Raw genomic sequence first — 22,133 nt, forward strand, 5'->3', positions numbered from 1 at the left:
TCTAGGGTTTCAGGATTGTTGATTCTCTGTTTGGCTTAGTTTTTCGGATCTTTGTTGTGGAGGGACGGCGTGGTGCTTCTGCCTAGACCGCCATCTTGCCGGACCCTCTCTCGTTTAGAACTTTTTTAAGGGTCCATACAGCCGGCTCGCCCGTCACCCAACACACTGCTTTTGGCTGTAGAGGCTCGGCCTCAGCCTGGGGACCTCACCTCCTCCAGGCAGTCGTGCTAAGGGTGGTCAGGTGTCTTGGCCTGGGCAGAGGCCCAGGCTTTCTTTAAGCACACGGATCAAAAGGAAAACAGGTCCAGACACTGTTCCCGGGCACGCCATTCTGCCTCTGCTCCAGAGGCTGGCCCCTGGGACAAGGTCCCTGGGACGAGGCCCTGGAGGACTCGGCAGCCCTGCCTCCGCTAAGAGGGACGCACCAGAGTGGTTTGCCAAGGCAGGTGGGAGGAGACAGCTTGGAGGAACGAGGCCCAGCAGCTGGTCGGATCTCCGCAGTCCGAACCAAATGAGAATCACGTATTCGAGCCAACTTTTGGGTAAAATTCCCGCGACAGCCCAAGTGGGTGTGATTCCTCTATTTCTCATTGCAATTTCCGTTTTTTAAATAGGAGATTTTATCCTCCCACATTGTTTCAGAGGTTAGTGCTTTATAAGGCGAAACTCCAAATTGTGGTGAGTGGTTGGGGATAGTGGAGCCTCTGAAGGTTGGGAGGCGGACAAGGATGAATACATGCATCAATGAATGAATTAATCAGTGAGTCAGAGGCTTCCCTATGGTACAGCTCAATGTCTACTCTTTCTCTCCTTGAGGTAAGTGCCTCTTTATAGCCAAGGTAAGCCACGGTGGGAGTCCAGGGTTGTTGCATACGGTTAAGTGCTTGGCTGCTAACCAAAGGTTGAAGGGTCAAGTCCACCCAGGAGTGCGTTGGAAGAAAAGCCTATTGATCTACTTCCGAAAAGTCAGTCACTGAAACCCCTATGGGTCCCAGTTCTACTGTGACACATGTGGGGTCCCCTTGAGTCAGAATTGACTCAGGGGCACTGGAGGGGAAAAAAAGACAATGAGGACATCCAGCTGCAATTGTTTTCTCTCTCTTTGGCGGCACCAGGAGGTGGGCTTTTTTGACACAGACATGAGAGTCAGTTTGGCAGTACGAGTTATAAAGATCAAAGAGCATCTCGTACTCTTATTCTTTTTCTATTGTTAGAGCTTAAATAATTATCTAATTATTGTGGAGGAATAGAATCCTTTTCTTGCTGGGATAGTATGCTTTTCCTGAAGAAGTTTACTAGGTCCACATATGCATAGGCAAGAGAAGGTTTGTCACAGGGCAAATGACTGAGACTCACCCTTAGCCTGCTGAGGCAGGGTTGCCCAAACCTAACCTGCCACTATATATGAGGAGGGAAAACCCAAATATTTTGCACTATGATAAAATGTTTGAAACGATGATAGCTATAACTGACTTTATGGTAGATCAGAGTTTCTCAACCTTAGCACTATTGACATTCTGTTGTAGTTGTGAGGTGCTGTCGAGTAGGTTTCAACTCGTAGAGACCCCACGTACAACGGAATGAAACACTGCCAGATCCTGCCCCATCCTCACAATCGTTGCTATGTTTGAGCCCATTGTTGCATCCACTGTGTCAATCCATCTCCTTGAGGGTCTTCCATTTTTTCCTGACCCTTTACTTTCGCAAGCATGGTGTCCTTCTCCAGGAACTGGTCCCTCCTGATAACATGTCCAAAGTATGTGAGGTGAAATCTTGCCATCCTTGCTTTCAAGGAGCACTCTGGCTGTAATTCTTCCAAGACAGACTTACTTGTTCTTCTGGCAGTCCATGGTATATTCGATAGTCTTCGCTAACGTCGTAATTCAAAGGCATCAATTCTTCTTTGGTCTTCCTTATTCATTGTCCACCTTTCACATGCATATGAGGTGATTGGTGACTGAAAACACCGTGGGTTGGGTCAGGCACACCTTAGTCCTCAAAGTGACATCTTTGCTTTTTAACACTTTAAACAGGTTTTTTGCAGCAGATTTGCCCAGTGCAATGCATTCTTTGATTTCTTGACAGCTGCTTCCACGAGCGTTGATTGTGGATCCAAGTAAAATGAAATCCTTGACAACTTCAAAATTTTCTCCATTTATAGTGATGTTGCTTGTTGGTCCAGTTGTGAGGATTTTTGTTTTCTTTATGTTGAGGTGTAAACCATACAGAAGGCCATGGTCTTTGATCTTCATCAGTAAGTGCTTCAAGTCCTCTTTGCTTTCAGCAAGCAAGATTGTGTCATCTGCATACTGAAGGTTGTTAATGAGTCTTCCTCCAACCCTAATGCCACATTCTTCTTCACATAGTCCAGTTTCTTGGATTATTTGCTCAGCATACAGATTGAATAAGTACAGTGAGAGGACTCCACCCTGAAGCACACCTTTCCTGATTTTAAGCCACACCAAACCAAAACCAAACCTGTTACCGTCAAGGTGATTCACAGTATCCCCTTTTCTGTTTGCATGACTGCCTCTTGGTCTATGTACAGGTTCCTCATGCACGCAATTAAGTGTTCTGGAATTCCCATTCTTTGCAATGTTATCCATAATTTGTTATGATCCACAAAGTTGAATGCCTTTGCATAGTCAATAAAACACAGGTAAACATCTTTCTGGTATTCTCTGCTTTCAGCCAAGATCTATCTGACGTCAGCAGTGATATCCCTTGTTCCACATCCTCTTCCAAGTCTGGCTTGAATTTCTGGCAGTTCCCTATCATGTACTGATGCCACCATTTTTTAATTATCTTCACCAAGATTTTACTTGCAGGTGATATTAATGATATTGTTCGATAATTTCTACATCCTGTTGGATCATCTTTCTTTAAAATGGACACAAATATGGATCTCTTCTAGTCAGTTGGCCAAGTATCTGTCTTCCAAATTTCTTGCATAGACGAGTGAGCATCTCCAGCTCTGCATCCCTTTGTTGAAACATCTCAGTCGGTATTCTGTCAATTCCCGGAGACTTGTTTTTCACCAATGCCTTCAGTGCAGCTTGGACTTCTTCCTTCAATACCATAGGTTCTTGATCATATGATACCTCCTGAAAAGGTGAACGTTGACCAATTCTTTCTGGTACAGTGACTCTGTGTATTCCTTCCATCTTTTTTTGATGCTTCCTGCATCTTTCAATATTTTACCCATAGAATCCTTCAGAATTGCAGCTTGAGGCTTCAATTTTTTCTTCAGTTCTGTCAGCTTGAGAATTCTGAGCATATTCTTCCTTTTTGGTTTTCTAACTCCAGGTCTTTGCACATTTCATTATCATACTTTACTTTGTCTTCTCAAGCCGCCCTTTGAAATCTGTTCAGCTCCTTTACTTCATCATTTCTTCCTTTTGTTTTAGCTACTCTATGTTCTAGAGCAAGTTACAGAGTCTATTCTAACATCCTTTGACACCTTCTTTCTTTCCTGTCTTTTTAATGATCTTTTTTGCTTTCTTCATGTATGATGTCCTTGATGTCACTCCACAACTTGTCTGGTCCTCGGTCATTAGTGTTCCATGTGTCAAATCTTGTCTTGAGATAGTCTCTAAATTCAGGTGTATATAATCAAGGTCGTATTTTGGCTCTTGCGAACTTGTTTTAATCTTCTTCAACTTCAACTTGAACTTGCATATGAGCAGTTGATAGTCTGTTCTGCAGTCCAACCCTGACCTTGTTCTGACTGATGAGATCTCTTTCCACAGATGTAGTTGATTTGATTCCTGTGTACTCCATCTGGCAAGGTCTATGTGTATAGTCACCGTTGATGCTGTTGAAAAATATAATCTGCAATGAAGAAGTCACTGGTTTTGGAAAAATTCTATCATTCGATCTCTGGTGTCATTTCTATCACCGAGGCCATATTTTCCAACTACAGATCTTCTTCTTTGTTTCTAACTTTCGCATTCCAATCACCAGTAATTCTCAATGTATCTTAATTGCATGTTTGATCAGAACTGCAGAAGTTGGTAAAAAGCACTCAATTTCTTCATCTTTGGCATTAGTTGTTGGTGCATAAATTTGAATAATAGTTGTATTAACTGGTCTTCCTTGTAGGCATACGGGTGTTATCCTATCACTGACAGCATTGTACTTTCAGATAGATCTTGAAATGTTCTTTTTGACGATGAATGCAGCACCTTTCCTCTTCAATTTGTTATTCCCGATATAGTAGAGCATCTGATTGTCTGATTCAAAGTGGCCAATACCAGTCCATTTCAGCTCGGTAATGCCTAGGATATCAATCTTTAATTTTTGACACCTTCCAGTTTTCCTAGATTTATACTTTGTGCATTGCACATTGCAATCATTAATGGATATCTGCAGCTGTTTCTTCTCATTTTGAGTCATGCCACATGAGAAAATGAAGGTCCCAAAAGCTATACTCCATTCCCGTCACTAAAGGCAACTCTGCTTGGAGGAGGTAGCTCTTCCCTACTCGTATGTTGAATGCCTTCCAACCTGAGGGGCTCACCTTCCAGCACTATATCAGACAGTGTCCTGCTGCTATTCGTTAGGTTTCCACTGGCCAATTTTTTCAGAAGTAGACCACCAGGTCCTTCTTCCTAGTCTGTCTTAGTCTGGAAGCTCCTTTGAAACCTGTCCACCATGGATGATCCTACTGGTATTTGAAATACTGGCGGCATAGCTTCCAACATCACAGCTACACACAAGCCACCACAGTAGAACAAACTAACAGATGAGTGGAGGATGGACATTTTAGGCTGGATATACTTTGTTTTGGGGACTGTCCTGTGTATTGTAAGATGTTTAGCAGCATCCCTGACTTTACTCACTAGACGCTAGTAGGACGCTAGTAGTATACCCCTCCCCCTCGTTGTGACAGCCAAAAATATCTCCAGACTCTGCCAAATGTCCCCTGACACCCAGTTGAGAACAGCTGTTACAGACAAAATTTAGAGTTAGTTTCATAACTAACCAGAATGGCACAACCTTCTTCTGAATCACCTGGACCTGGAGTTTGTTCTCCGAGTTGGAAATGCACAGCTTGTCCAGATTCTAGATAGTTCTAGCCAAGTAGATGAATTTACATTGTTCCCCCAACCTGCCTCTCTTCTTTTTTCTGTTTCTTTTTCCTCATTCACTCATCTCATATTATACACTAATTGCTTTGTATCAGACACTGTGGTCCACGCTGGGGATATACAGATGAACATAGCACATTCTTTCTTGTCTCTAGAATCTTAATCTAGACTGGAGATGGAGAATGACAAGTAAAATCACAACGGAAGTCGAGTGCTTTGTTAGAGAGATCCAGGGTGTAGGTGAAGATCAGACGAGGAATACCTGACTCTGGCTGGAAAGAGCTAGGGAAGCCTTCACAGAGGAAATATCTTGAAAGATAGATAAGGGCTTGGGAGGTTACTGGGGAGGAATGGAAGGGGCAAGATGATTCTACAGAGGGCAGCAGGTACCATGCATGCAGACAGGAAAGAATAGTGGCCTGGTGTCTCTTTGATTTTATTGCATTTACTCCGTTGTTCATAATCTACACGACTCAGAAATCTCTAAACTTTTCTGCAGTGAGAAACTATTTGCTCCTCTACAAAAGTTTAAGTAGGTCTTCATTGCACAAAGATTTTATTTTTAAGAAAAGGCATTGAGAATGTGCCTGTTTAAGACTAAGGTGGTGGTCAAAGTTATCAGCAAACACATCAAAAAGACCGCTTCTCTTTGTTAACCAATGTCATAAAACAGCATGTGTGTTACTGTTACATGAGAAACTATCTGTTCTGTAAGCCTTCACCTGAAGTACAATAAAAATTAAAAAAAAAAAAAAAAGACCGCTTCTCACTGATGAAACGTCATCTTGGAATATGTCCACTTCTTTCATGATTCACTTCTTTTTCTATTGAACAGGATACCAAACCCAAAAAACTTACCAAAAAGCAAACCAGGAGGCTAATGTGCCAAGAACAGAAAGAAGAAGAACTACGGAATGATCTAGTATCTTCTATTCACAAAGAGATGAGAGAGAATTTAAATTCTGGAATAAAGAAATTAGAGGATTGTTTGAAGTCATGTTCAAGGATTCCAGAGAAATTGGAACTTGAAATGGTAGGATTGACCGTCTGCTTTGAAACATGGAAAGAACACTGCCGAGGTGAAGGTATGTGACTCTATATTGTATGAGTAAAGACTAATAATAAAATAATAATGATTTATCTATTTATGTATATTTATTGAATGCATGGCTGTGCCAAAAACTTTACATACATTATCTGATTTTATTCTCAATACAACTCTCTAAGACAGTTATTACCATACCTATTTTACAGATGAGGAAGTAGAAATGTAAAAAAGTTAAGAGACAAGGTCTCAGCAAGGAAAAGATGGCATCCTCAAAAAGAATTTGAAGAAAGTGTAATGAAAGGACTCTTTCCAAGGTGTGAAAAGAACTAGGGAACCAACAAGGAATGATGGGCTCAGGGCCCATCAAAACAAGGAAGCTGTTTGTAGTTGCTTTCGTTCAGTGCTGTCAAGTCAGTTCTGGCCCATAGCGACTCCATGAACAATAGAACGAGACACATCCAGTCCTGTGCCATCCTCACAATCATTATGCTTGAGCCCTTTGTTGCAGCCACTGTGCCAGTCCATCTATTGAGGGTCTTCTTCTTTTGCACTGACCTTCTACCAAGCATAATGTTCTTCTCCAGGGACTGGTCCCTCCTGATAACATGTCCGAAGGATGTGAGAGGAAGTCTCCTCATCCTTGCTTCTAAGGAGCATTCTGGGTGTACTTCTTATAAGACAGATTTGTTTGTTTTTCTGGCCACCCATGGTATATTCAGTATTCTTCACCAACACCATTATTCAAAGGCATCAATTCTTCTTCAGTCTTCTTTATTAATTTTCCAGCTTTTGAATGCATATGAGGCAACTGAAAATACCATGGCTTGGGTCAGGCACACCATAGTCTTCAAAGTCACATCTTTCCTTTTTAACACTTTAAAGAAATCTTTTGCAGCAGATTCGCTCAATGCAATGCGCCTTTTGATTTCCTGACTGCTGCTTCCATGGGCGTTGACTCTGGATCCAAGAAAAATGAAATCCTTGACAACTTCAATTTTTTCTCAGTTTATCATGATGTTGCTTATTGGTCCAGTTATGAGGACTTTTGTTTTCTTTATGTTGAGGTGCAATCCATACTGAAGGCTGTAGTCTTTGATCTACCGCTGATATCTGAAGTGGCTGTTGGGAGAAGATTCTCCATGGGTCTTTCATGTTTCTGCAGGACTTGCAAGCAGAGGCACAGACCACTTTTATACTAGACTGTCTTCTCAAGGATGTTTGAATAGTAAATAGTCTCAAAAGACAGAGATTCCTGAATGGTTTGCAATCTCCTTCTAACCTAAATGTTGACAGTTTGAACCCACCCTGTGACACCATGGAAGAAAGGCCTGGCAATCTGCTTACATAAAGATTATAGCCAACAAAACTGTATGGAGCAATTCTACTCTGTAACACATAGGGATGCCATGTATCAGAATCGACTCAACAGCAACAGAATCTTTCTTTTTTTTTTTTTTTTTTTGGGTTTTTAGAGTCAGGGGCAGGTTTGTTTACACTCTGGTGTAATAAACATAATGTCCCCCTCTAGGGCAAAGGGGCAGGGTTGCTTGAAGTCCATCATAAACGACTTGGATTTTCCAAGTTCAGGGTTCCTTGGCTGTCACACAAACCCACTGTGCGTGCAGTCTTTACCTGGTATCTGATTGTGGAGGACCCCCCTATCTCCCCCATGGAACTTAGGAGAAAAGGAGGACTGACACACACGTGATGTCCATGATCCTTGCTGTGTCATAAATAATAAATCCAGAGACAATCTGTGACCCAAGAGTCTCATGTGAAACTATAGCAGGCTAAATTATTGGCTTTAAGATAGGGTCGGATCTCAGCCCCTCGTAGTCCTGGACAAGATCCAGGGAAGAGAGTGGTTATGAGAACTCCCTGAAAGCTGTAGATGTCAGAGAGTAGATGCCCAAATGGCAGCCCTAGAGAGTGGAACATGAGCATGGCCAAATCATGGCAGGAAGGGAGTGGAGTAGACCTGGGTCCTGCCTGCCTTACATTCTGTGTGCTCCCTGAGGCTTCGCTGACTCCTGTGCCATACTTTATCAATGTCTCCAGTAGGTACTAGAGAGACATTTTGGCTAAAGGTTTAGCAGAAATGACGTGTGCTTCCCATTTTCTGGCATTATATCCTCATGTGTCTCATATAGTCTGTGTTTTTATTCTTTATTTTCCTGAAGATTGAAATGTGGAAGGGACAGTTTTCTATCTCTACGTCAGAAAGAACCAGGACTGAGTAGAGATATATAATTGTGACGCTATCTCCAGTTTGACAATTCTACCCCCAAGTAGTTCTTGTTGGTCACCTTGTCTTGAGTACCTTCTCACTCATCCTTTTTATCCATGCCATATGACTCTTTTCATATCTCATTATTCTACTGCCCAGCATCTGCTGTTGCAGGACCAATCCTTCAGTGGGCCCTTATATACCGTGCTCATTACCATCTCTAGCTTCTGTATTTTTCCTTATCCAGGGCGTTGTATCAGTTTGGAATTGCCACTGGCTTCTAATAGCAGAGATGTGAATTAGCAATGGCCAAAAGAAGATAGAAGTGCATTTCTCTCTCATGTATAAGAAGTCCAGAGTTAGGCAGCCAGTGTCACTGGGGACTTAGACTCCCCTGTCATCATTCTCCACCATCGCTGGTGCATGGCGCACGTTCTTAATGTCACGTCATGGATGAGGTTGGCTGCTCGAACTCCAGCCATTAATGGCCATATTCCAGAATAAGTAGGAAGAAGGAAAAAAGGCAAATAGGTTCCATCTCAGTTGTATTTCCACCATTAAAGGAATCGTCCCAGAAATTCCACAAAACAACTTCTGCTTACATCTTAGTGGTCAAACTCAGTCATGAAGCCATACTTAAACCCACTGGAGATTAGAAAATGTGGACTTTAAATTGGGCACAACAGAGCCTGTTAATATAGGGATCAATAAGGAAGAATGGAGTAATGGATGCTGAAGAGGCAGTTATGAGTCTCTGCTAAAGACATCCTCCTCCTTAGTCCCAGCTGCCTAAATTCTACCATCTACCAAGGCCTATGTCTTATCTTCTCAATGGTTTTCCACCTTCTCAGCTACTCCAGTTCTGATAACACTGCCTCTATCACTCTCATTTTTATAAAATGAATTATAAATTAACGAATTTAAAATCACTTAGATTAATTATAAATTATTTAGAAATTATGTAGATTTGTAAATTATTTATAAATCCAAGTGATTATAAATTTATAATTACTGAATTATAAAGTACTTAGATTTCGTATTTGCTTCAAAAACAAGCCCTGGTTTATCCAACTGGACTGAAAGCTCCTGGATGTAGAAACCTTCTCTTAAATTTCGTTTGTATCCCTTAAAGCTTACATCAGGGGCATCGCTGCAGCTCTTTCTGCGAAAGGGTTAGTTGCTGTTAGTTGCCATCAAGTGAATCCCAATTCACGGGGACCCCCATGCGTGCAGAATACAACTGCTCCGTAGGGTTTTCAAGGCTGGGACCTTTTGGAAGCAGATCATCAGGCCTGTCTTCCAAGGCACCTCTGGGTGGGTTCGGACTGCCAACCTTTCTGCTAGTAGTTGAGTGCTATAGGGTTTGCACCACTGAGAGACTCTGAAAGCATTAGTAGTGGGATAGAAATAAAGAGGCTATAAGTGAACGTGAGGTAACAGAGAGGGTTAGGAGAGTATCTCTAAAACAGCAGGGAGACAATGATGTTCTACTATTAGCTCTGCTTCACTAAGGGTCTTCACTGATTATTTCATAAATACAAGTACCATGTGTGTTCCACACTTGTTGTTAGGTGCCATTGAGCCAGTTCTGACTCATAGCGACCCTGTGTACAACAGAAAGAAATGCTGCCCAGTCCTGCGCCATCCTCATGATTGTTCCACGCTAGGTCTTACTAAATGTTACTCACATTTTGGTCGGCTACCTAAAGTTATAGGGTTCTTTTTATTTTTATGCATATAGAATATAAGGCATATACAAATAATTGGTGGATTATTGCTTTATTTTCCTCCAGAAACTTGTTCAGAACTGAATGTAAATTTTTCTTATTTACAAAGTGGTCGCCATGAGTTGCAATCAACTCGACAGCAGCTAACAACACCATACTCACACAGCTATTTCCAAATTATGTAAAATGATAATAAAGTATGAATAGGTGTAGTACTAATTTTATTTAATCATGAGTTTTAGTTCTTTATGCTCTAAGACCTCCATTAAAGTCAAGTAATCTAATTAGGTTAGTTGATTGACTAGGCGATTGTCATGAGTAATCAAGCATTTATTATTTCTGATGCTCTTTGTAACAATTTCATCGTTTCTTTTACAAGGCAAGATTTCAAAAGATCTAAGTATAGCTGTTCATATGATGGAAAGGATCTATTCACTCCTGCAAAGATACGAAGGATTTTTATTAAAGCAAGATTATGAATTTATAGCCAAATGCCTTAAATATTTAGGTTTTAATGATATGGCAAACTCTTTAGATCCAACTCTGGTAAGTTAATTAGAATTTCTTATTACTTTTAAGTTTTAATCAATTTTAATATTACAGAAAAATCAAAAGGTATCATAAAGTAGCTCATATATCCAGTTATCACCTGAGCATATTTACTTTGATTCTAGTTTATAAAATGATGGTTTTGAGACAACTTATTAGTAACCTAGCTGCCAAATTTGAAGTTAGAATTGGAAAATTTGTACAGATGTTTCCCAGAAGTAGAGATAGTATCAGATGCTCTCTGGAAACCACTTTGAACTCTCTTGGTAACAGAAAATGAATCCTGTACTTAATTCTAGCACAATATCTAAAAACTGTAGTGAGATTGAATGGGCTTTGATAAGCTTCTAGCTCCCGGTTCCAAGAAAAACATTTTTAACATCAATATTTTCTGTTTTATTTATCCATAGAATGATGTTGTAGGTGATAAAAAGTCTTTTAACTTAAATATTACACTATTTAAAGGCATAGTAGAAATGCCTACTGCATGGAATGTGCTCAGTAAATATTTATGAATAGTTATTCAATTTTGTAATTTATTTCAAGTAAAATAACATTAAAATCATAGCAGATGACAGACAAGAAAAAGAAGAAAAAGGATAAATATTCAATTGACATTGGACCAGCTAGATTTCAACTCCAATACACAGGCCATTGTTTGATGAGAGATGAGAGAGAAGATCTAGATCCCAGGGTCCAGGAGTTTATTCCAGACGCATGGCAGGTAATGGAAACAACCATTCTACTATTTACTTATTTAATGTGATTTTAGGGACGTCTCATTACTGTGTCTCTACGTGTTACATTTGATATGAGCTTCTCAATTTCAAGTAATATCATTTGGAACAGTTTCATGGAAAAGGATAACCGTAGACTATTTTCCCATTTAGGGAACGTGAACCTTCATGTACCTCTAAGCTGTTTTCACGGGGGTACTGTGATTGAGTCCCTTAGACGTCTTTGAGGCTGGATCTGCAACGCCCAGTCCTATTAGTATAGAGGAACCTCCAAGAATCGCCTGTGGCAACAGAAATATTTGTGTATAGATATAAATGTGTAGAGAGAAATTTTGGCTGTCTGAACGGGGAACTTGTATCTCAGTTTTCAACAATACCATCCGTGACTAGGCAAGAAAGTTAACCTGGTTGTGCATTATATTATTGGAATGCTCTTTGATTGCTGGTAATATAGTCACCGTCCAGGATGGGCATTTTCTGAAGGGTTCATTTTTTTCTGATGTGATCCATCAATATTGCCTTGGATTTCTGTAGGAGAGTTGTGGGCAAATAAGCCGAAAAACATTTTAAGTGAACAGAAGTATGTGCATCAGGCTTAGATAGTTATACACTGAGCTCGCAACATTGTAGCTCTTCTTAAACGCGTTTACATAAAATTGATGAGAACTGACTTAGAAACGAGAATGAAATGTATCCGTGCAAGAAGTTGGAAGCTGGCCTTCTTTGTTTCTAGAGCAGGAGGATCAATTCTTCACTCTAATGTGGGTCAAGACAGCCAAATAGTCCTAGCCCTGTGCCAATTGTCGTTTTTCCAATGAGTTCACTCTAGGGGTCGCTGGGAGGGGCCTTAAGTAAAGAGTGTGTGGGGGCAGGTATGTTTTCCCATCTTCTGCACATCATGCAGTGAGCAAACGGGATTAAGATTATTTGACTAGTCATAATTTTAATGGGATGTAAGAATTGACAGTGAGCAATTCTCTCACGTGCCCTCAAGGTTGTGGTCATTGTTATTAGGTGCTGTTGAGTTGATTTCGACTCATAGCAACTCTATAGGACAGAGTAGAACTGCCCCATAGGGTTTCCAAGGAGCGGCTGGTGGATTTGAACTGCTGACCTTTTGGTTAGCAGCCGAGAGCTTATCCACTCCATCACCAGGGCTCCGCCCTCCTGGTAGGTAGATGCTTTTCTCCCATATCAGTGGAATGTAAATAGAATGTGATAAGCCACTGACTTTTTTTCCTTCTTGGCCTTTTTATTTTCACCATTAGGAAAAAAAGTTGATGTAGCATTACTTAGAACTCAATTTCAAAAGCTTTTTTCTGTTCTTAGTAAATGATGAATAACTGGGAAAAAAATGTTTTCGGAGTGAAAAGAATGTCTCACTCAGTCTCACTTCCCATTTATTCAGAACCAAAGTCTACCTCATGCTAAAAAGTAAAATAAAAGCTTTTTCTGAGGGAATAACATGGGCAGTGCAGACATTCTCCTGAATCATCATTTTGGGTGTTTATCACACCCAATCTTCAGAGGTTCAGAGAGTTCTCCTGAATGTATTGTAAAAAAAACAACAACAACGAATCATTGCTATCCAGTCACCTCTGACTCATAGTGACCCGGAAGGATAGACGAGAACTAGCCCCTAGGGTTTGGTGGATTCAAACTGCCGACCTTCTGGTTAGCAGCTAAGCTCTTTAACCACTGTACCACCAGGGGCACCTAATATAGAAGGGGAGTCCCTGGGTGATGTGATACTTAAGCACTTGGCTACTAACTGAAATGCTGGCAGTTTAAATCCACCAGAGGTGCCTTGGAAAAACAGCTTGGTGATCTATTTGTGAAAAAAAACCCAACCATTGAAAACCCTGTAAAGCACAGCTCTACCCTGATACACATGGGGTAGCCATCAGTCTTAATCCACTCGTGGCAACTGATTTTTTTCTTTTGAGATAGAGGGTACAAATTGTTTGGTAACATGCTGTTTACTTCTGTGACACTCTGAACCCACAGCGAGAGCTCCTGGATGTTGTGGATAATAATGAGTCAGCAGTGGTTGTTGCCCCAACGTCCTCAGGCAAAACCTATGCTTCTTACTACTGCATGGAGAAGGTGCTGAAGGAGAGCGATGACGGTGTGGTTGTGTATGTGGCACCAACAAAGGTAGAGCTCCAGCGAATATAATTTTCTCTCTCATTCCTGAGCCTCGTCTTCTAAAATAATGCAAGTGGTCATGTGGTGGATCTAGTTCACTTTGTTTTTTAATCTGCATTTTCACCTTACGGTTTCAGAGGACATAACAACACTTTTGGATGAAGCCCTATGTATTTGCATTTGACTGCATTGAGTGCTATTGATTAAGCCTAATTTACTTAGTCAAGTAACTCATACAGCCATTTAGTGTACCCAGGGATAGGAAGAGGGTTGTTTTCTAGGCTCTTCGAAGGATATACCTGTAGAGAGATTGTTGTCCTCTGAGGTTTTACATATCTATTCTCTACAAAGTGACTAATGGACTTTTTTCCTTCTCAATCAGGCTCTTGTTGGTCAAGTGGCAGCAACTGTTCAGAACCGTTTTACTAAAACGTTGCCGAACGATACAGCTTTATGTGGTGTTTACACGCCGGATTACCGTTGCGATGCACTAAACTGTCAGGTACGCAATTACTGTCAAATCATAGAATAGTACTTACGGACCTCTTTTACTAAGAACTAATAGTCACAAAACTTTATGGAAATAATTTCATTGAATTTACAAAATAGGAAATCGCTATTGGAAAAATTTAAGATTGCTCCACTCTAAAGAGGAGAAATAGGCTCATTCTCTATGGACACTTACACTATGATCTGAAAAGTCAAATCATGGGTTATCGCGTCTCATTCTAGTTTATGTTATTAGGTGCCGTCGAGTCGGTTCCAACTCATAGCGACCCTGTGTACAACAGAAAGAAACACTGCCCAGTCCTGCGTCATCCTCACAATGGTTGTTATGCTTGAGCCCATTGTTGCAGCCACTGTGTCAATCCATCTCATTGAAGGTCTTCCTCTTTTTTCACTGACCCTCTGCTTTACCAAGCATGATGTCCTTCTCCAGGGACTGATCCCTCCTGATAACATGTCCCAAGTATGTAGATCTGACAAACTCAGTATGTTATTAAATAATTACCTGAGCTCTTTCCATTCAAAATTGCTAGTTCGTGTAAACGATATTTTAAGGATACTCATTATAAAAATTTGCCTCAAAGAGATTGTTTTGATAGTGTACCTTTTGTTAGATAAATCACAGAAAAAGATAGTTAAGAAATTATTGAAATCAAAGTCAAGAAGTTAAGATTAAACAATAAAATAAAACCATCAATACAGAGCATTAGCTTTTTTTCATTTTCATCAATCCAAACGCTCATAAATATAAGGATTTAAACTTCACATGTCAGAGATACACCGTGATCTTCATGCAACTGTCCCTCAGAAACAATCTTCTATCCTACTTACCAGTAAGTACACATAATTAATCATATACATATATATTTTAGGTTTCTGTTGCCATGACTTGCTCTGTTACACATAAGGTCACTGTGAGTCAGAGCTGAGTCAATGGCAATAACAATAACAAATTACCATGTCTGAAACAAAATAAATGCTCAATAAACTTCCTAAATAATCATTCATATTTTTAGGTACTTGTTACGGTGCCTGCGTGTTTTGAAATTCTGCTGCTTGCTCCTCATCGCCAATATTGGGTAGAAAGGATCAGATATGTTATATTTGATGAGGTAGGTTTGGGGTTATTTCTCTGGGTTGATGTCCGAGTGTACAAACGCACTATAATTTCAAATTAAAGAACATGGGGCTCTGTCAATGATGGTGATTATGTAAGTTGTTGTATGAGTCATGGTACCAACAGGAAATAGATGGCATATTAAAATTAGCGTAATTTCCAGAAAAGTGGTTAAGAGCTTGGTTGCCAACCAAAAGGTCAGCAGTTCAAATCCACCAGCGGCTCCTTGGAAACCCTATGGGGCAGTTCTACTCTGTCCTGTAGGGTTGCTATGACTTGGAATTGACTCAGTGGCAGCGGGTTTGGTTTTGGTTTTTTGGTTTACTTACAAAGGTGAGTGTGAAGAAAACCACCAAGGTAAGTGTAGTAATCCAGAGCCAGTAGCAGTCTCAAGCTGTTCTCATCTGTAGGTGTGAAGGAAGGAGGAAGTAGTATGGAGCTCAAAAGTCTGTAGACTCTCTTTGGGAAAAGCAGTGACCTTGGTGGAGGAACGTAGCCAACCGAAGTCAACCTCTTAAGAAGAGAGCTAAGAGAATATCGACCTTGACTTCGCTGTCTTCCCTCTTTCCTGTCTCTTGCCTCTGCTTTCTTTTGGCCAAACACAACAGAAGCCAGAGAGCAGGGGGTGGGGGCAGCTGAGGCAGATCCTAAGATCAGACTCCCTAGTCAGAGAGCAAAATGGAGAATGGTGTAGATCTGGAGTAACCTAGCCATATCTTTACATTTTTTTGAAGGAGATTTAAATAGAATGCAAGCTATGCATTTCTTTACTTCAAGGAATTTTTTATTTAAAAGAGAACTAGACGATAAAACTGCAGTGAGTCTACCCTTCCCTTGTATGAAGTTTGGAGCAAGCTAGCATTCTGTCATTCTGCTTTCTTTTGCCCTGAAGTACTCTTTCTTTTTTGTTCACTGGGCTATATTGTGTCTTGCTCATCTTGCGTATTCCCGTCCTAAGGAGAAACACAAAATGACAAAACAAAATCCTTGATCGTCACAATCCGGAATCTTGGATTATGGTCTAATCTCAAAATACATAAATACAATGACGGTAAAAACCTGTAGAAAGGTTTTGAAAATTAATGTCTGTTCTAGAAAGTTCAGAGAATATTGCTAGTTGATACAAAATAAAGGTTATTATTTGGTAAAGTGGTCTATCATCTGATCAGATCAAAGCCAAAAGGAATACAGAAATACACCATTTAAGTCGCAATTATTTTCTGTTATTTGGTTCTGATATTGTCTTTCCAGGTGAGTCCTGCCACAGTTTATTCTGTTTAATTAAGACCAGATTTTGGGCCTCTTCTCTAAGTCTGGTTTAATTATTTAGTTAAATCGAATTGATTCTTCATTCGATGAATATTGATTGAGTGCCTACTGAGTGTTAGGCGCTGACTTTACTCCTGGTGTACCAGTAACAACCTTATGGTTTAGTGAGGGAGAGAGGAAGTAAACAAAGAAATATACCAGTGAATATCTAAGGACAACATTGCGATAAAAATGCTGAAGAAAATGATTAGGCTGTCGTGGCCAAGATAATGGCAAAACAGGAAGTAAGGGCAACTTTGAAGTCGGTGCTCAGAGAAGGTATTTCTGAAGGAACAGCTCTCAGTTGAGTTTTGTAGGGAAGTAGGAATAATCAGGCTAAGAGAGACAGGTGAGCATTTTGAGTGGAGGGAGTAGTGTATGTGAAGGCGTTGAGGTGGGACAAGTGTGTTCAAGGAATGAAAAGAAGGCCAGATTGTCTGGAACAGAGTGAGCGAGGGGGAACAGTGGCTTGAGATGAGGTTGGAGAGGTGGACAGGGACCAGAGCATGCAGGGTATTACACGCCCACTTAAGGGCTTTGAATTTTGCTCTAAATGCAGCAGGAAGGCATCACAGGCTTTTAATAAGGGACATGGCCTGATTCAAGTTAAATTAAAAAAATATATATACCATTATAGCTACAATGCGGAAATGTGTAGGGAAAGAGGAGAAGCTAAGAGAACAATCAGGAGGCTATTGTGGAAAACCAGGTAATTTTTAGCTTGAATGCCGCTGGCGATGGAAGGGAAAACATGGCTTCAAAAGAGATTTTTGGAGGTGGAATCAATAGGAATTAGTGATGGATTTGCAAGGACAATAATAAATCAATCTTCACATGCCAACTGGGTCATGTAGAAATCTCAGAATCCCACTATTCTGTTTCCACGTCTGATAGGATATAACCAATACCCACTTTCCCACCTCTCCGTGAGTTCTGACACCAGCCACCCATGCTGCCCTTCCTTTGCTGACCTAGCCAAGCTGACCTAGGTCAAATCTCACAAGTTAAAAGGACAGTGTCCTTCAGACTGCCAAATCGGCATACACCAGCTGCAAACTCAGAAGTCCGCATGACACCCTTCTACCCGATGGCTACAAATTTAGAGATCTTCCCACTACCCCTTCAGGATGCCAGCCATTAGCTCAGGAGTCCACGTACAATACTTTCGCCTGCTGGCTCCCACTACTCCTTTGGGTTTGATAATTTCCTGGAATGTCTCACAGAACTCACAGCAAGTACTATCCTTACGATTATAGATTTATTATAGCAATAGGATACATATCAGGTCTGGAAGGATTCCCAGCTGGAAGCTTCTGTGTCCCAAAGGGGAGTGCTAACCTCCCAAGTGTACTGATGTCTTTCACCAACCAGGAAGTTCTCGAAACTTCCATGCCCAGAGCTTTTAGTCATGATTGCATAGTCTTGATTAGGTCCTCACTGAATAATACATGACTGATTAAATCATACCCCACCCCCCTTCCTGAGACTAGTTGAGCAGGTGATCTTTGTAACCTGGCTAGCCCTCACTCATTTGCACAAATCCTCAGGAGTAGTCTGAAGGTTTTAAAATAATAAAGGCACCTCCTCCACTACTCAGGAAATTCTAAAGTTTTAGAATTCTCTCTCAGGAATGAAGTTCAAAGGCCAAATTGAGTTCTTTATCTCACAGATTTGTTATGGAGACTGAAGTAACATGTAGTATCAGTTGTCTTTATTGTCTGAATTCAACATTATTTGCCTTATTTAAGCATGGTCAAGTATATGAAATTGGAAAACTATGCATGACTATTTAATGCTTCTATAATTTTTTCCAAATACCATTTTCAAATCAACTTTTCAACTGAGAAATTTTTTTTTTTAATAGGTCCATTGTCTTGGTGGAGAAATTGGAGGAAAATATTGGGAGCGCATCCTTGTCATGATTCAATGTCCATTTCTGGTCCTTTCAGCTACCATAAGCAACCCTGCACATCTCACTGAGTAGGCATTAGTTCCATTTTGGAGGGATAGTTATTATGTATTGAATGCCTGACTTATATACTATCTCTACTGGTCTGCAGTCCTTAAGGTTATTTCTGTAGTTTTCTCATCCTTGAGTAATGCTCTAACTTTCGGATAAATGCATTTACCTATTTTTGAAACTTAGGAGAATACAACTTCTCAAAAATATTTTGTCCCATTTATTTATTTTTATTTTTTGCCTTTTTAAAATTGTACTTTAAAGGAAGGTTTACAGAGCAAACTAGTTTCTCATTAAACAATTAATACACACATTGTTTTGTGACATTGGTTGCCAACTCCACGACATGTCAACACTCTCCCCTTCTCGACCTTGGGTTACCCGTTACCAGCTTTCCTGTCCCCTCCTGCCTTCTCATCCTTGCCCCTGGGCTGGTGTGCCCATTTAGTCTTGTTTTGTTTCATGGGCTTGTCTAATCTTTGGCTGAAGGGTGAACGTCAGGAGTGACATCGTTACTGAGCTATAAGTGTTTCTAGGGGCCATACTCTTGGGGTTTCTCCAGTCTCTGTCAGACCAGTAAGTCTTCTTTTTTTTTTTTTCTTTTTTTTTGTGAGTTAGAATTTTGTTCTACATTTTTCTCCAGCTCTGTCTGAGACCTTCTATTGTGATCCATGTCAGAGCAGTTAGTGGTGGTAGCCAGGCACCATCTGGTTGTGCTGGAGTCAGTCTGGTGGAGGCTGTGGTAGTTGTGGTCCATTAGACCTTAGGACCAATCTTTCCCTTGTCTTTTTGGTTTTCTTCATTCTGTCTTGCTCCAGGCTTGGTGAGACCTGTGGAGTATCTTAGATGGCCGCTAACAAGCTTTTAAGACCCCATCAAAAATATTTTGAGGGTATATTTCCTGGTAGGCATAGAGGGAAACCATGTTCCCCAAAAGAAAATCAAGGTCTCCCATGACCAGATCGGAAATTGTGTAGGAAATTTTCCAAAAATTCTCCAGTAAGTGTCATATAAAGTGATAGACGGAGCACTGGTGGCTCAGTGCTTAAGAGCTCAAGCTGCTAACCAAAAGGTAAGCAGTTTGAATCCACCAGCCACCCCTTGGGAACCATATGGGACAGTTCTGCTCTGTCCTATAGGGTCGCTATGAGTCGGAACCAACTCACCGGCAACGGGTTTGGTTTTTGGTTTAAAGTGATAGATTTATACTCCCTTTTCTTTGTCCAGGGAGCCTTGGTGGCACAGTGGCTTAAGCACTCAACCGCTAACTGAAAGGTTAGTGGTTTGAACCACCAGTGGCTCAGCGGGAGAAAGACATGGCTGTCCACTTCCAAGATTTACAGCCTTGGAAACCCTGTGGGGTTGCTATGAGTTGGAATCAACTTGACGGCAGTGGGTTTGGATTTGGGTTTCTTTGTCCTTCTCCAAAAAGAAAAGTTAACATAGAAATAACCCAAACACAGCTACTCACCTTGAGGCTTCTTAACATTGTTCCACCTTGCAGAAGGTGATCATGAAAATAACAGAATCTTATTATTAGAACATCAAGTGTTGTTTTGTTAAGAGTTGATTTTCTCTAATAACAACAATAACACATAATGCTTCCTCTGTGGCAGGAATATTAACTCATATTATCTTTACAACAATCTTAGTAAGGAAGATGATACTATCATCCTCCATTTTATGATGAAAAAACAGAGACATAGAGAGGTTAAGGAACTTGCCTGAAATCCATGGCTGTTAAGTGATTTAGGATACAAACTCAAACCAAAACTAAAAAAAAAAGAAAAAAAAAACAGAGCCCCAGTGTCTTAGTCATCTAGTGCTGCTTTAACAGAAACACCACCAGGGGATGGTTTTAACGAAGAGAAGTTTATTTCCTCACAGTTAAAGTGGGCTAAAGTCCAAATTCAGGGCGTCAGCTCCAGGGAAAGTCTTTCTCTCTCTGTTGGCCTTCTCATGAGTGTTCCCCTGGACTAGGAGCTTCTCGGCACAGGGACCCCGGTCCAAAGGATGCACTCTGCTCCTGGTACTGCTTTCTTGATGGTATGAGATTCTCCTGTCTCTCTGCTCACTTCTCTCTTTTATATCTCACGACATTGCCTCAGGACACAATCCAGTCTTGTAGATCAGGTCCTGCCTTACTCACACAACTGCCACCCATCCTCCCTCATTAACATCATAAAGGCAGGATTTACAACATATAGGAAAACCACACAATACCGGGAATCATCGCCTAGCCAAATTGATACACACATTTTTTGGGGGACATAATTCAATGTATGACATTCCACCCTTTGGCACCCCCCAAAACCACATCCTTGCAACATGGAAAACATATTTACCCCATCATATCATAGCAAAAGTCTTAACTCCAAGTCCAAAATCCAAAAATTCCTCTTCATCTGTGAAATATAGAATACAAGTTATTTGCTTCCAAAGGTACAATGGCAGAACAGGCACAAGCTAGACATTTCCATTACAAATGCGAGAAACTGGAGGGAAAGAAGTGATAACAGGCACCAAGCAAGTTAGCAGAACACATTGCATTAGCCCTCAAGGCTTTGAAAATAATCTTCTGTTCTCTGAGACAATTTACACAATGGCCCTGCCCTCCAGACTCTAGGTATTGACCACGCTCTCTAGATTCTGAGTGGAGGCCTCTCAGCCCTGGGCTTCAGCTCCACCTTCCAGGCCCACTGGGACAGCAACTGTGCTCCCTTGGCTTTAGGCGCACCATTCTCCCAGTCCATCTGAGTGGCGACTCCACCCTTAGAAGCACCAGAGGCCATGGCTCCACCTTTAGAAACCCCTGAGGTCATGGCCCATACCTTTGGAGACCGAGGCAGCTAGGCTTCTTGTGTCCCTTTTCTCTTCAACTTGTTTTCTGGTTTCTTGGCCTCTGGGCTGCTCGGGCCTCAAGCCTGCATCTGCCCTGCTGAGGCAAGTGTTCCAAAGCTCTGTAGCTCCACCAATAAGTGCCCGGATGCACCCCACTCCACCAGAAAGCCTCGGGCACACAGGCAGTCAGCTCCCTTACTCTGTGTGTCGGCAAGCCTAGCTCCACCGATAAGTACCCAGAGGCACCCCACTCCGCCAGGAAGCCTCCTGCGCACAGGCACTCAGCTCTTTCGCTCCGTGGGTCGGCTCCAGCTCCGTCTCGCACTGCTCTCCTGGTTCTGCTGCTGTTGGTTTTCTGCCACTGCCCTTTCTCTGCTGCTGCAGGTTCTCTGCTGCTGCTGGTCCTCTGTCACTGCCACACTTCTATCCATTCACGGTTTTAAAACTGCTTCCACATTTTAGGTATCTGTTAGAGCAGCACCCCACTCTCTCGGTACCAAATTCTGTCTTAGTCATCTAGTGCTACTCCAATGGAACTACCAAAGTGGATGGTTTTAATGAAGAGAAATTTATTTCCTCACAGTCAAAGTAGGCTAAAAGTCCAAATTCAGGGTGTCAGCTCCAGGAGAAGGCTTTTTCTCTCTGTAGGCGTCCTCCTTGTCGGTGTTCCCCTGGATTAGGAGCTTCTCTGTGCAGGGACCCCGGTCCAAAGGATGCACTCTGCTCCTGGCACTGCTTTCTTGATGGTATGAGGTCCCCCTGTCTCTCTGCTCACTTCTGTCTTTTATATCTCAATAGATTGCCTCAGGACACAAACCAAGCTTGTAGACTGAGTCCTGCCTTACTAACACAACTGCCACCCATCCTCCCTCAT

The 22,133-nt window shown here is 41.4% G+C and overlaps 1 protein-coding gene across 12 annotated transcripts in view; it reads left to right on the top strand.

The window, feature by feature from the left end:
- The window catches only part of DDX60L (DExD/H-box 60 like), a 148,181-nt gene that overhangs the window by 73,164 nt on the left and 52,884 nt on the right, over positions 1-22,133 (top strand). For 10 of the 12 annotated variants that reach the window (XR_002825956.1, XR_002825957.1, XM_023742853.1 and 7 more), the window contains 7 exons: positions 5,926-6,175; positions 10,472-10,638; positions 11,210-11,365; positions 13,386-13,535; positions 13,909-14,028; positions 15,050-15,145; positions 18,323-18,438. Coding sequence is in view for 10 of the 12 variants with exons in the window: in XM_023742853.1 (XP_023598621.1) it covers positions 5,926-6,175; positions 10,472-10,638; positions 11,210-11,365; positions 13,386-13,535; positions 13,909-14,028; positions 15,050-15,145; positions 18,323-18,438 (1,055 nt within the window). In the remaining 2 variants the exon portion in view is untranslated. The remainder of the gene's footprint in view (positions 1-5,925; positions 6,176-10,471; positions 10,639-11,209; positions 11,366-13,385; positions 13,536-13,908; positions 14,029-15,049; positions 15,146-18,322; positions 18,439-22,133) is intronic. The other 2 variants (XM_023742859.1, XM_023742862.1) reach the window with 1 other exon arrangement.

The sequence above is a fragment of the Trichechus manatus genome, unplaced genomic scaffold (assembly GCF_000243295.1).
Source record: "Trichechus manatus latirostris isolate Lorelei unplaced genomic scaffold, TriManLat1.0 scaffold00220, whole genome shotgun sequence".
NCBI classification, from domain to species: domain Eukaryota; kingdom Metazoa; phylum Chordata; class Mammalia; order Sirenia; family Trichechidae; genus Trichechus; species Trichechus manatus.